General features: G+C 45.3%; 1 protein-coding gene across 1 annotated transcript in view; it reads right to left on the minus strand.

Moving 5' to 3' along the window:
• Positions 1 to 76: 76 nt before the first annotated feature.
• STAT2 (signal transducer and activator of transcription 2) overlaps positions 77 to 14,517 on the minus strand; it is a 38,017-nt gene continuing 23,576 nt past the window's right edge. Inside the window, exons 15-24 of the mRNA XM_033138629.1 lie at positions 13,819 to 13,902; positions 13,370 to 13,468; positions 10,762 to 10,897; positions 10,026 to 10,075; positions 9,858 to 9,946; positions 7,285 to 7,424; positions 4,811 to 4,999; positions 2,929 to 2,986; positions 1,172 to 1,536; positions 77 to 988 (exon numbers count right to left, since the gene is read on the minus strand). Of these exons, the coding sequence (XP_032994520.1) occupies positions 816 to 988; positions 1,172 to 1,536; positions 2,929 to 2,986; positions 4,811 to 4,999; positions 7,285 to 7,424; positions 9,858 to 9,946; positions 10,026 to 10,075; positions 10,762 to 10,897; positions 13,370 to 13,468; positions 13,819 to 13,902 (1,383 nt within the window). The 3' untranslated portion in view covers positions 77 to 815. The remainder of the gene's footprint in view (positions 989 to 1,171; positions 1,537 to 2,928; positions 2,987 to 4,810; positions 5,000 to 7,284; positions 7,425 to 9,857; positions 9,947 to 10,025; positions 10,076 to 10,761; positions 10,898 to 13,369; positions 13,469 to 13,818; positions 13,903 to 14,517) is intronic.

Consider the following 14,517-nt stretch of genomic DNA (forward strand, 5'->3'; position numbering starts at 1 on the left):
TGGTGTGTGTGTGTGTGTGTGTGTGTGTGTGTGTGCGCACGCTATGCAAAAATCACAATGTGGGGGAAACCGTGGAGCCAGCAAAAATGAATTTTATTACAAAAACAAACACACACAAAAACCCCAAACTTGCCATAGATCAGGTCTGGAAAAAAGATGTGGGAGGATAAGGAAGAAACCCATGGGCTGCTGCAATGATTTGGAAATGACATTAGCAGAACAGTCTGTGGAAAAAAATACAAATTGGAAAAGACGACTGAACGGAAGGACCAAAATTCCAGAGAAAAGAGCATGTCCATGTTTGCAGGTACCAATATGCAGTTTGATTTGCACCCTCAACTTCTCCAAATGATGGGAAGTTCAAGAGAAGCTGTACAGGACAGGACAGGTCATAAGGATATAAAATATATTACATAACGCCTGCTTATTTACAAATATACAGGTTGAGCTGGCAGCCGCACACGGGACGGGCAAGCATGGTGGCCCCCAAATACCTAAAACCCAAACTAGCATAACTCTCATTGCCTACACACCCATTTTCAGGCATTCCCAGTCTCCAGCCTCTCTATTTGAACACTCAAGAGCAACTTCAAAGGTGGTCCAGCATCCTCTTTGAATTGATTAATAAGAAAGCCATGCTCCATTGCGGGGACACAAGGAAGACAGTAAGCAGTCGGAAGGGAGCAGAGCCACAGTTTTAGGTATCCATCTTGCCAGAAATCATCACCATCTACCCTCTGGTAGACCTGCTTTTATTTCCAAGAAGATTCCAGTTTGTCTTATCAAAGTGGGGAGCAGTGACAGTACATGGGAGCCTACTGAAAATCGCTTTCATCGACGCTCAGCTCTGGGATCTCATCAGCCGTCACGTTCAGCTCTGGGATCTCATGAGGCATGACATTCAGTTCTGGGATCTCATCAGGCGCCTCAAACAGGTGAATAGGCAGCGGTGGCAACTGATCATCACCCGGCAGTGGAAGGAAAGGATCTAGTGTGGAGGAAACAGGAGGGAAGGAGAGAATCATCTGGGAACTGAAGGAGGAAATACTGTAGAGATCTGGGGTGCTGTGACCCAGAATAGATACCCAAAGCATTGCAAATGTAGCCCCAGGAGACTATGCCCTGTTGCAAGGACTTCACCCCTCAAGAGGGCCACAGATCCACCACTCACCTTGCCTGTTGGACAGAAGGCATTGAAGGCCATGCGCCAACCCCACCAATTCATTGTTCAGGTGCTCATCGTCTGCAAGGGCCAAACCATTCAGCCTGGGAACTTGAAGGCCATGCTCCAATCCTGCCGGATCGTGGTTCAAGTGATCATAGTCTGCAAGGGCCAAACCATTCAGCCTGGGAACTTGAAGGCCGTGCTCCAATCCTGCCGGATCGTGGTTCGAGTGCTCATTGTCTGCAAGGGCCAAACCATTCAGCCTGGGAACTTGAAGGCTGTGCTCCAATCCTGCTGGATCATGGTTCAAGTGCTCATCGTCTGCAAGGGCCAAATCATTCAGCCTGGGAACCTGGGCCTCTTCTGGCTGCCTGGATGAACATGAGCACTTAGTTAAGAGCATTAAGAAGAGACTGCTGGATCAGGCCCATGGCCTATCTAGTCCAGCATCCCGTTCTCTCAGTGGCCAACAAGATGCCTGCAGGAGACCAGCAAGCAGGCCAGCAAGTGCTCTCCCCTTTTCCATTTTTGGGCTAACAAAACATGGGCTGCAGTAGTAGCATACATAAATAACCTTTTTTGACACCTGGGAATTTCAGTCTGAATTATCCCCAACAAAAAGGACTCGGTTTTTTTTTGGGGGGGGGAGTACTTTTAAACCTTTTTTTCAGTTCATTATGGATTATTTCCCAATACTCTTTTACATGTCCATCACATATGAAAGAACGTTCCCTCAACCTCTTTGCATCTCCAGCACTTATCTAGAATCATAGAATCGGAAGAGACCACAAGGGCCATCCAGTCCAACCCCCTGCCAAGCAGGAAACACCATCAAAGCATTCCTGACAGATGGCTGTCAAGCCTCCGTTTAAAGACCTTCAAAGAAGGAGACTCCACCACACTCCTTGGCAGCAAATTCTGATTCAGTCTTATACATCCTAGCAAGCCTACTCGGAGCTAAATACCATCTGTAAATCGTTTTCAAGTAGTTCTCCTTCAAAGAATAACATGCTGTAAACTTCAAATCGTTTAAGTTTTTCCCAGAGGTTAAGATCTCTCCCCCTCCCCCCAAAAAAATCTAGTAACAGATTATACATTTTAGACAAAATTCTGTCCTGAATTTTCCAACGTGCAGCTTCAATGCATGTCCACAAGGGAAAGAAAGTGCGCTACGACTTTCAGATGCAGGACTGGATGGGATGTCAAGGCAGTGCCTTTTTTAGCATGGCAACCAGGCTGCAGAACATTCTCCCTAAATAGCTTTGTCTGGCTGCCTCTCCTTTAGGCATCAAGCAAGCTGCAAAGACCTTTTTATCCCATTGAGCTTTTAGCACAGGTTAAAGTTCTGTCTTTGCATAGGTGTCTTTGCCTGTGGCCCACCAGATATCCCAATTTGGCCCATAAGGGTGTTTCCCCCAAGCCACACCCACCTGCCCTACACCTGACTTTCTATGTGACATCACGGATAATCAGCTGATTGGTTGTGAGGGCTGGTCTTCTGAGGAACAGCTACACTAAGGGGTTCCCTTAGTGCTTGGAGTCACCTGACTTCATAGAAACGTCAGGTCAAATTGGCCCACTGCAGATGGGGGGAGCCCAGGATGTTCCTCCTCACAACCGCAGCCCAGGGGATTCAGTATGCAAGGCAGCCCCAAATTGCTGGTGTCCCCAATAGGCTCAGAAATTGAAAGAGGTGTGATCAGATCTGGCATGGCAAGTAAGCTCTCGAAGAGGTTGACATGGGATGAGATGGCATAACTCACTGAGAAGAGACTCTGATCAGGCGTCGGTTCAAGTAGCGTCTCTCTTCTGGCAGGTCCGCTGGGAAGGAGAGAAAACAGGGTGTATAAAGGAGCTAGAAGCAGGATTGGACCCCTCACCAACCAAAGCAAGGAAGACAGCACTGAGCTCAGCACCCGTGAGTTCTGTCTCAGTAGATTCTGCATTCAGAGAGTGCCTGAAGTTTGCACAAATGTTACTCAAATTCTATGCTTGAGAGGAGATCTGGAAATCTGTCTTGTTGATGTGCAAATGCTCACCTTTTTATATATAAAGAAGGAATAATTTACTTTGAAGTTTCTGAGACACAACCCCTAGCACAGGATTAATGTCCAAATGTACGTATTTTAATTCTCAAGAGACAAGCTCGGGGGCAGGCGGTTGGCAAGTGTGAAGCAGAAGCTAGCAGCACTGATTGGCCTTCCCCCTGATGATGTCACCAATGAACCTTGCTCCCTTCACCCCAACCCATGGAGAAGTCTTGCACTTTCAAAAATATTTTTTTAACAGCCAATACAATGGCAAATAAGTAGGTAAGCCTTCCGTGTAAAACATTCCTTTATTTATTTCCCCAAAATAAAAGCAGACAGCCTACTTTAAGTATGGGGGCAAGACTTAACAGCTGGTGTGCATGTCCAAATCTGGGACTAAGCCTGGCCAACACCACAGCTGAAAAATTTGCTGCAAGTTCCTGTTTCGTATAATTATCTGTCTTCACCCTTAGACAGTAAACCCCTCAGAGCCGAGGACCTGGCTTTATCTTCTTTTTGTTGTAAATTATGTTACTCTGTGAAGTTCTATGACATAGATGGCAGCATATAAAGTTTACCATAGTTATCGCCAGTGCTTTTTTTTTTCCTAGAAAAAGAGGTGCTGGAACTCACCGTTAACGTCTCCCTTATTCTCTTATAATGGCAATGGCACCCACCTGAGATGTGCCGGAGCTGACATCTGGCGAGTTCGGCTGAAAAAAGCCTGGTTATCATCATCATCACGGCAGCCATAAAAGCTGCAAAATTTGTTTCAAAACCTCACCTCAACAGCAATCAAGTTCTCTGCAGCTCTGGACCCCAATACCTCAAGGACTGCCTCTTCCCACATGAACCTACCCAGACCCTGAGATTATCTTCTGAGGCCCTCCTTTGTGTGCCTCCTCCTCAAGAGGTCCGGAGGACTACAACACAAGAACAGGGCCTTCTCTGCAGTGGCTCCCTGTCTGTGGAATGCTCTCCCCAAGGAGGTTCGCCTGGGGCCTTCATTATAAACCTTTAGGCACCAGGCAAAATCGTTCCTTTTTAACCAGGCCTTTGGTCGATCCGATTTACATCCTATGCCGTTTTTAAATGTTTTTTTTGGGGGGGGGGGCGTTATTGGGTATATAAATTCAATAAATCATCATCATCTGAGGAGGCTGAATTCCACACGGCGAGATTACAGAAATACTGAATACATATAAGCCGAGCCCATAAACGTGAAAATGCAAGACATCCAAATGCCCTGGAATTCAGGGCACAGAAGAGTGTCACGAAAGAAGAAGAAGAAGAAGAAGAAGAAGAAGAAGAAGAAGAAGAAGAAGAAGAAGAAGAAGAAGAAGAGTTTGGATTTCATATCCCACTTTATCACTACCCGAAGGAGTCTCAAAGCGGCTAACATTCTCCTTTCCCTTCCTCCCCCACAACAAACACTCTGTGAGGTGAGTGGGGCTGAGAGACTTCAGAGAAGTGTGACTAGCCCAGGGTCACCCAGCAGCTGCATGTGGAGGAGCGGGGACGCGAACCTGGTTCACCAGATTACGAGTCTACCGCTCTTAACCACTACACCACACTGAAAGAGGGAACCCCATGAGAATCTGGCAGGCAGGAATACCTTCCCGGCGTTCACTATAGTAAGGAGAAAAAGCTGAATCCCGGGGCGTGTCGGGATAGAGGTACTTCAGTGGATTCTCAGATTTTTCCTCCACAGCCAGGAATTGATAGTCATGGATGATGTCTGGCAGCGCCAGGTACTTTAGCTCGGAGCAGGTGTAGGGCTCCACTGACTGGAACTTGGGGGAACCTGCAGAGGTTAGAAAAACAGTCAAAGAGGCAGAGAAGCCAGACGCATCTTAAAAAGCCTTTCCATTGTCAGGTGGAGTTAGTTTTGCTCATGCAAGCTTTTTCAAAACTGCATTTTAAATACGCAAATTCTTCTTAGTCTATCTCTGTCGCAAGAATCCCCACTGCCTTATCTTCTAGTGTTCGCTGGCGATTATAAAGATTCTGTACTGGGTTTTTGGTTTGTTTTTTTTTAAAAAAGTCATTGTTTCGTAACAAGCAACCAAGGGAATATTTACTGAATGGCAGCTATATAAAAGTTAAATAAAACAGACAGGCAGGCTTAGAATTAAAATTGTCTGCCTACATCTCACCAGACTAGGGCCCGATTTAGGTTTGATGAGGTCCTAAGCTACTGAAAGTAATGGGGCCCTTTATATGTCCAGCGGGTGGCGCTTTGGGTTAAACCACTGAGCCTAGGGCTTGCCGATCGGAAGGTCAGCGGTTCGAATCCCCGCGACAGGGTGAGCTCCCGTTGCTCAGTCCCAGTTCCTGCCCACCTAGCAGTTCGAAAGCACGCAGTGCAAGTAGATAAATAGGTACCGCTCTGGCAGGAAGGTAAACGGCGTTTCTGTGCGCTGCTCTGGTTCACCAGACGCAGCTTAGTCATGCTGGCCACATAACCCGGAAGCTGCACGCCATCTCTCTTGGCCACTAACATGAGATGAGCGCCGCAACCCCAGTGTCGGATACGACTGGACCTAATGGTCAGGGGTCCCTTTACCTTTGCTATATGTCCAGCTGTCCTTTGTCAACAACAAATTGTCGCTGTTTTTTGTGCTGAATATGGTAAAGTATGGTAATTAATATATGGTAATTAATATATAATATATGGTAATTTATGGACCTATTAGGTATCTAAAGCCATTTGCACTTAACAAAATATGTATTTTATCAAAGTAATTGTTGAACTGAAATACAATTAAGAATAAGTACAGTATATTAATACATCTAGTTTTTTTCCTTTAATTTTTTTGGGGGCCCCCAAGAGGGTGGGGCCCTAAGCTATAGCTTGTTTAGCTTATACGTAAATCTGCCACTGCACCAAACACATGAGGAGAGTTCAGAAGGACTGACAAAAATGAGAGGGTGCACCAATACCTCATTTTGGAAAATCCTGGGGCTGGTTCATGCATTCTGTTTGTTTATTTATTTGGACCACCTCTTAAGTACTTAAAAACTAATAATAATTTGTATTTAAAGGATTTTCACTTTCAAATCTGCAGGAAAGCAAAAGGAGATGGACTTAGTTCTGCCCCCGTGTAGAACTGGGACTGAACTGCAATGGGTTTGTCCATCCCTAGTTCTCATACACATTTATCAGGGTTAAAGATGAAAGGCCTGGGGGAGAAAACTCCCTGAAAATGGGGGGCTGCTGGCAAATATTCCCATTTCTGCACCTGTTTTTGCTGGTTCCAGGGACACAGGAACAGGCCCTATAGCTGAGTTTCCTTACCCCAGTGCAACCCAGTTAAAATGGTAAAAAAGAAAAAAAGAAGAAAAGGCTTCTTTCGATTTTTGTGACGTCCTTCAGAGACAGCCTAGACTTGCTTGACTTAATTAGCATTTCCCAGCTCTGCTCAATAATCAATACTTCAGATTTGTAATCCTAGCTTACACTGTATGTTGTTTTTAACCTTGCTTATCTTCTTGTCCAAATGCTTGATTAAGTTCTACTAATTAAAGGAAATGGATTTGCTACAAGCCTAAAAACTCATCTTTGGAACATAAATTTTCTGTGCTCTGACACAAAGGGGCACTAACTCTCCAGCTTAACAAGGCAGAGAGAAGTAAGGTATAAACTCTCTAACTGCTACACAGGAATAATCTGATTTCCCCCTCTGAGCAAGGCAAAGTTGTCACAGGGACAACTTTCGCCACATTCCAACCCCATTTTCACGGATTTCTTAAAAGGGATTCACATCTCTAATCACAGCATAAGTTAAAAAATACAATGTGGCATCGGCAAAATTGTTTAAAAAAAAAAAAACGAGAAGAGCTACCCCACCCATCTCCCCATCCCGCCCACCTCCCTCCCCCTTCTCTTCCTAATGTCGCAACAACAACAACCAATTTGTAAAAATGTTATATGGAAAAATACGAGAGAGACATTGCATTACCTTTGTAAATCAAGAAAATCTTTAATAAAAATATTTTTAAAAACCCAAGAAGAATTTAAAAAACAGCAGAAAAACACACACACACTGTGATTAAGGCAAGGCAAAGGAGAGAATGCCAGGAAATTACCTGTGTCGTCGAAGTCCACCCAGGTAAAGGTGATGCCCCCATTTGCGGTGCTCTCACTGAAGCGCAGCAGGAAGGTGCCTGCCCTCTTCTTCTTCAGCAAACTCTTCTCCCGCTTGCGGCTCACGAACCCCATGATGAGACTAGGATGTGATGCAAGGTGGGAAGAGGAGAAATATCGAAGTCAAACACCTGCCACCTTTGCGCTGCCTTAACTCCCTCCCGACAACTGTAGCCTCACATCAGATGGGTGGGGTACAAATAATAAAATTACTTTTATTACGATCTCTTCCTGCAGCCCACTCCCCTGAGTCACAAGGACAAGGAATTTACTCAATCGAGGCCCCGGGCAACATGTTAATAGAGCAGTCTGCAGAAGCAAAGTTCCTGTCTGCTCCATGTTGCAGAACTGAGCAAGCAGAAGCTCTCTAACATTTCAAGCAGAGGATATTTGCAACCCTACTTGGATATACTGGGGCTTCAACATACAGCCTTTTGGATGTCATAAAATAAAATAAAATAAAATAAAATAAAATAAAATAAAATAAAATAAAATAAAATAAAATAAAATAAAATAAAATAAAATAAAATAAAATAAAATAAAATAAAATAAAATAAAATAAAATAAAATAAAATAAAATATTTATTTATATCATGCCCATCTGGCTGGGTTTCCGAACCAGCCACTCTGGGTGGCTCACAGCATACATCAGAACCTATTAAAACATCAAACATAAAAACCCTAAACAGGCCTGCATTCAGATGTCTTCTAAAAGTCAGGTACTGTATTTTCCAGCATATAAGACGACTGGGCGTATAAGACGACCCCCCAACTCTTCCAGTTAAAATATAGAGTTTGAGATATACTCGACCGCAGATTCTCCACCCGGCGTATAAGACCCCCGAATTTTGAGAAGATTTTCCTCGATTAAAAAGTAGTCTTATACACCAGAATATACAGTAGTTGTTTACTTCCTTGACATCTGATGGGAGGGCGTTCCACAGGGTTGGTGCCACTACTAAGAAGGCCCTGTGCCTTGTTCCCTGTAACCTCGCTTCTCGCCGTGAGGGAACCAGCAGAAGATCCTCAGAGCTGGACCTCAGTGTCCGGGCTGAACGATGGGGGTGGAGACGCTCCTTAAGTTATACAGGGCAAAGTGGATGCTCTGCTACTGAGCCACAGCCCGCTTCTTTAATGGCTAGCCTGTTTGCAGTAGTGAGCTGTGTCTCCTTCTCACAGTCTCTGAACCCCCCTTCTCAAAGGTCAGGGGTGGAGAGACTTGCTTATGAAGGCAGGAGAGGCACCGGCAGAGAAGGAGAGCAACCTAATATCTGGGTTCTGCAGTCATTCCTTGCAAGTATTTGCAAGGCCCCTCAAAACAGCTCAGTCAGTAGAGCATGAGACTCTTAACCTCAGGGTCGTGGGTTCGACCCCCTTGTTGGGCAAAAATATTCCTGCATTGCAGGGAGTTGGACTAGATAACCCGCGTGATGTCTGTATGGGATAATTACTCCGGAAGATTATTGTACGAGGAGACACTGATCTGTCAACTCTTCCTGGCTCTGGTTATCTATGTTTTGTTACTTTCTCTATCCATTGTAAAAAAGTCTTTGATGGTTGCCTTTGGTGTGTGGTGTGGTGGCAAATGGCTAAAAACATGCACTGGCCAGTATGTGACTTTGATGTAGGGCAGGGTGGCGCACAGCTGAGACAACATCTATAAAACACCTAGTTTTGAATAAAACACTTGGGAGTTCAGCACAGCCTGTTGGCCGCACAGCTGTGCATCGAAGGGCTTCCCCATGGCAAACTGAAGTGCTTGCTTGGTAATGTATATACTGCTTGCTGTTTGGAATAAAATCTGTAACCTTCTCCCCCACTTGCGTTTGTATTGCTTCTGAGTCCAATTTTAAAAGAACCATCTTGCATTTGACAAGACAATGTCTTCCAACTCTACAACTATGATTCTATGAAAGGGGGTTTGGAGTATTTGCAAAGAACTCCGGTGGCTCAACCATAAAGAAGGCTGATCGCCGAAGAATTGATGCTTTTGAATTATGGTGCTGGAGGAGACTCTTGAGAGTCCCATGGACTGCAAGAAGATCAAACCTATCCATTCTCAAAGAAATCAGCCCTGAGTGCTCACTAGAAGGACAGATCCTGAAGTTGAGGCTCCAGTACTTTGGCCACCTCATGAGAAGAGAAGCCTCCCTAGAAAAGACCCTGATGTTGGGAAAGATGGAGAGCACAAGGAGAAGGGGACGGCAGAGGATGAGATGGTTGGACAGTGTTCTTGAAGCGACTAACATGAGTTTGGCCAAACTGCGGGAGGCAGTGAAAGATAGGCGTGCCTGGCGTGCTCTGGTCCATGGGGTCACGAAGAGTCGGACACGACTGAACAACAACAGGTGGCTTTTGCAACGAGTGGTGGAGACAGGCAAAACTCCCCCTAGCGAACAGCGCCCTCCTGGGGCCGTTGCCATTACAGGCTTTGTGCGACTCCTCGAGTTCTGCTATTTGCGAAGGAAGAAGCTGCATTTCCCCCCCCCCTCTTCTCCCCCACCCCTCTCCTTACGCGTTGTTCCAGAGTTGCAGGAGGTGCTCCTTAATCAGGAGCAAGATCCCATCAATCCAGGTCCAGAAGGAGAAAGCGTACGAAGTAGGCTGTGGGGAACAGAAGAGAGGAAATAAGAACAGGAAAGTGCTTTGGTGAGCAGCAGCGGGAGGCAGGGGCGGCGCTTACCTTGGCAAACTGTGCCCAGGTGACTGTGCTCTGCGGCGTTGCATTTGGTCCTTCAGTGGAAAGAAAAGGCAAGGAGTGAGCTGCCTAATTGTTTTGACAGAAATGGGGGGGGCTTAGGCCTCTTAGTTGACCATTCTTTGGCACCCCCACCCCCTTACTTCCACTTTATGGACTTGAGGGAACAGAAGATAACACTCTGTCATTCTATCTGGAGTAGCTATCACCAACCCTGGCTCTACATTCACGGTCACTGATGGAAAGTGGTAGCTTGGTTCTCAAACGCCTTGGTTCCCAAATGCCAAAAACCCAGAAGAAAAGTGTTCTGGTTTTCCAACATTTTTCAGAAGCCAAACGTCCGACGTGGTTGTCGGCTATTGTTCCCGGGGCGCCTGCACCAACCAGAAGGGGCGCCTTGGTTTTCTAACATCCTGAAACAAAGTTCTTAACCCAAGTTACTACTTCTGGGTTAGCGGAGTCTGTAACCTGAAGTGTCTGTAACCTGAGGTACCACTGTACATTATTTGTTTCTTCAACCTGTAAACCGCCTTGGGTATTGTAAGGTAGAAAGACGGTATACAAATTGAAAGTGACGATGATGATCATGGTATGTAGTTCAAACTGGTTTTGGACGATATATCAATATATCGCCCAGTCCTAAATGGTGGGGTTCTGAAAATCCAAAATAAATTGAACCACTGCACTATACTGGCCCCGCATTACCAGACTCCCCCATTACCACAGAGTTTCTCTCTCAGCATCTTGAGTTGATCTGTGTTTAGGCCTCGGTCAGTAGCAGCCAAGAATTGCCAGCTCAGGACAGGGGACAGCTGGTCCCAGGTGGCAGCAGGTGGATTGCAGAAAAATAGCTGGTTCTGAGAGAAAGAAAGGAGGGTAGGGGGGAACACACACAGTGAGCCAGGCGAGACCAATTTAGGAAACAGGACGGACACAGGGCATGAGGTTGGAGGGAAATCCGGGACGATCAAAACCTTTGGATACAAAGCTGCCCAGGACAATGTCTCAAGAGTTTTAAAAACCCAACATGGAACCCTGCAGGTGTTGCTGCATTGCAAATTCCCTTCATGCCAGGCCCATTGTTCGCCACGGGGCAGAGGCTGCTGGGATCTGGAGTCCAACAACATCTGGGAGAGCACCATGTTGTCTACACAGAAGCGACTTTCATGTAGGAAGAGCAGGTTGCCTGTGGGGAGAAAAGTCATGGGTTGACACAATGTGCAAGACTGCTGCATGCACATGCCCTGCGCAGTGTTGTGTGCTGTGGAGCACACACAAGGAATGGAGTACGGAAATAAAAGGCAACCAGCACTAAAGTTAGTGGTTGTTTCTCCAGGGGCTGTCTCTGTTGTTGTTGATGTTCAGTCGTTCAGTCGTGTCTGACTCTTCGTGACCCCATTGACCAGAGCACGCCAGGCACGCCTATCCTTCACTGCCTCTCGCAGTTTGGCCAAACTCATGTTAGTAGCTTCGAGAACACTGTCCAACCATCTCATCCTCTGTCGTCCCCTTCTCCTTGTACCCTCCATCTTTCCCAACATCAGGGTCTTTTCCAGGGAGTCTTCCCTTCTCATGAGGTGGCCAAAGTACTGGAGCCTCAACTTCAGGATCTGTCCTTCTAGTGAGCACTCAGGGCTGATTTCTTTAAGAATGGATAGGTTTGATCTTCTTGCAGTCCATGGGACTCTCAAGACTCTCCTGCAGCACCATAATTCAAAAGCATCAATTCTTTGGCGATCAGCCTCCTTTATGGTCCAGCTCTCACTTCCGTACATTACTACTGGCAAAACCATAGCTTTAACTATACGGACCTTTGTCGGCAAGGTGATGTCTCTGCTTTTTAAGATGCTGTCTAGGTTTGTCATTGCTTTTCTCCCAAGAAGCAGGCATCTTCTAATTTCGTGACTGCTGTCACCATCTGCAGTGATCATGGAACCCAAGAAAGTGAAATCTCTCAAGAAAGTGAAATCTCTCAAACTCCATGGACAAAGACAACAGGCTGTCTCTGGGTATCCTCTAAAGCATGTTCAAGGTGTGTGGGGGTATTAATCTGCCATCTTCCGAACTGAGGGGTCACTACAGGCTAAACATGGGCAATGTATCCACATCTAAGTGACAGCAGTTCTATATTGGAATTCTGAATCAAATTATTATTTGCTGCTTTATTTATTCTTATTCTTATTCTTTATATACCACCCTATACCTGCAGGTGTCAGTGGTTCACGGAATAAAATCAGAATATAAAACCACAAAGTACATAATCAAAATAAAAACAACCCAATAACACCCCCTCAAACATTTTAAAAGGGCACAGGATGTCAATCAAATCAACCAAAGGTAAAGACGAACGTTTTTGCCTGGCGCCTAAAGGTGTATAATGAAGGCACCAGCCGGACCTCTCTGGGGGGGAGCATTCTACAAACAGGGAGCCACTGCAGAGAAGGCCCATTCTCGTGTTGCCACCCTCCGGAAGCTCACACTGAGAAGGCACACAAAGAAGGGCCTCAGGTGATATAATTTTATTCTGCACTATTATATTCGAATGGGTTGTTGAATATTACTTTGCTTGACATAAGTCGTTTATTTCAAAGTTATGTTTTTATTATTATTATTTTGTATTGGATCAGATTGTTGTAAGGCAGCCTTTCTAAACCTTGGGTCCCCATATGTTTTTGGCCTACAAATCCCATCATCCCTGACCACTGGTCCCACTAACTAGGGTTCATGGGAGTTGTAGGCCAAAAACATCTGGGGACCCAAGGCTGAGAAAGGCTGTTATAATACAATAAAAATTATTATTATTACTATTATTATTACTATTATTATTATTATTATTATTATTATTATATACCCAGCCACTCTGGGCGGCTTCCAACAAAATATTAAAATACAATAATTCATCAAACATTAAAAGCTTCCCTAAACAGGGCTGCCTTCAGGTGTCTTCTAAAAGTCTGGTAGTTGTTTTTCTCTTTGACATCTGGTGGGAGGGTGTTCCACAGGGCGGGTGCCACTACCGAGAAGGTTCTCTGCCTGGTTCCCTGTAACTTGGTTTCTCGCAGTGAGGGAACCGCCAGAAGGCCCTCGGCGCTGGACCTCAGTGTCCGGGTAGATCGATGGGGGTGGAGACGCTCCTTCATAAGGTGTATGATCTTTGTTGTATATTTTGTTGTTTCTTCAGCTTGTGAAACACCTTATGTATAGTCATTTTAAAAGGCGGTATACAAATTAAAAGTGAAATGAAACTAAATACTTTCTGGCTAGGGGGTCAGAAAGTATCCCACAGAGAGGGCTTCCAGAATAAAAGAGAAATGTAGCATGTTTCTTACCGTTGGGTTTGGACTGAACATGAGGTACCATAAGATGGAAGCCCAAGCACTGGACACCTGGTTGGTATTAGAGATGACCACCACTGGCAAAGTGGATGTCTAAGAGGAGAAAGATCACAAATCTTGAAAGAGCAGGAATAAATGCAGATCCCATACCCTGGGCCAAATTAAAAAGGTCCCCATATGACAAATTCTGCTCTCTCCTTGACCAGTATTCACACACTGAGGCAAAAACACGAGGAAGGCAGTTGACAGATGGGCCTAACGGATCTTCCTTCTTCCCAATCTCCTCTCAGCGCCATCTCATTCTTCCGCAGTGACAAAAATATTCTCAGCTAGAGGCAGAGTTTCCCACCTGCTGTAGGCTCACTTCAAGCAACCTGGCCAGTAAGAGGACTGCATTCAACCACCACCTAACACTCCTAACTTCATCAGTGAGGTCCTCATACCTGCAGCTGACACGTAAAATCTTGGTAGCAATAGTCCAGGATGAAAGTGATGGTGTGGAGCTCCTCTGTGACAGGCAACAATCCCTATGGGAAGGAGGGAGGGAGGATGAGAATTAAGAGGCACACACCTAGTTGAGTCTGCCCATGACTGTTATTTTATATAGAAAGAGATTCTTCTGGAACCTTGAAAGATTGATTGGGTTGTGAACGTCTGTAGACTAAAGTCCATCCATCAGATGCAGGAAGTATTAGGAACAACTGACTATACACGCTCCCAAGTACTTAGGTGTGTCTGTGCCAAAAAGGCAATGAAATACAGTACAATAAGTCAGTTTATTGTGATGAGGATGCCCAAAGCCTCTCTTTTGTGTTTGCTGCAGCAAACTAACTCTACTGTATGCATTGTTGTATTCCCACCCCCACCCCCGCCATGCATTTGGCTTTCAATTTATTATCAAGTTGTTCTGTATTTTACGGATTCCAAAGACACTTCGAGACATCTTCCTGTGGAAAGTGATGGATGAATACAATAAAAGAAATAAATACAGAGACCACTGAACTTGAAAAACACTTTTCTGTCTGTACTACGTCAGACTAAGAGCCTTGGATTTCCAGCAGTCAATGGAAAACACAGGTTTAGAGATGGCAATATCGTACCTAAGGCTGCGGAGAACTGAGGCCTTCTCTTTAAAATGCCTG

The sequence above is a fragment of the Lacerta agilis genome, chromosome 2, assembly GCF_009819535.1.
Source record: "Lacerta agilis isolate rLacAgi1 chromosome 2, rLacAgi1.pri, whole genome shotgun sequence".
Classification (NCBI taxonomy): Eukaryota; Metazoa; Chordata; class Lepidosauria; order Squamata; family Lacertidae; genus Lacerta; species Lacerta agilis.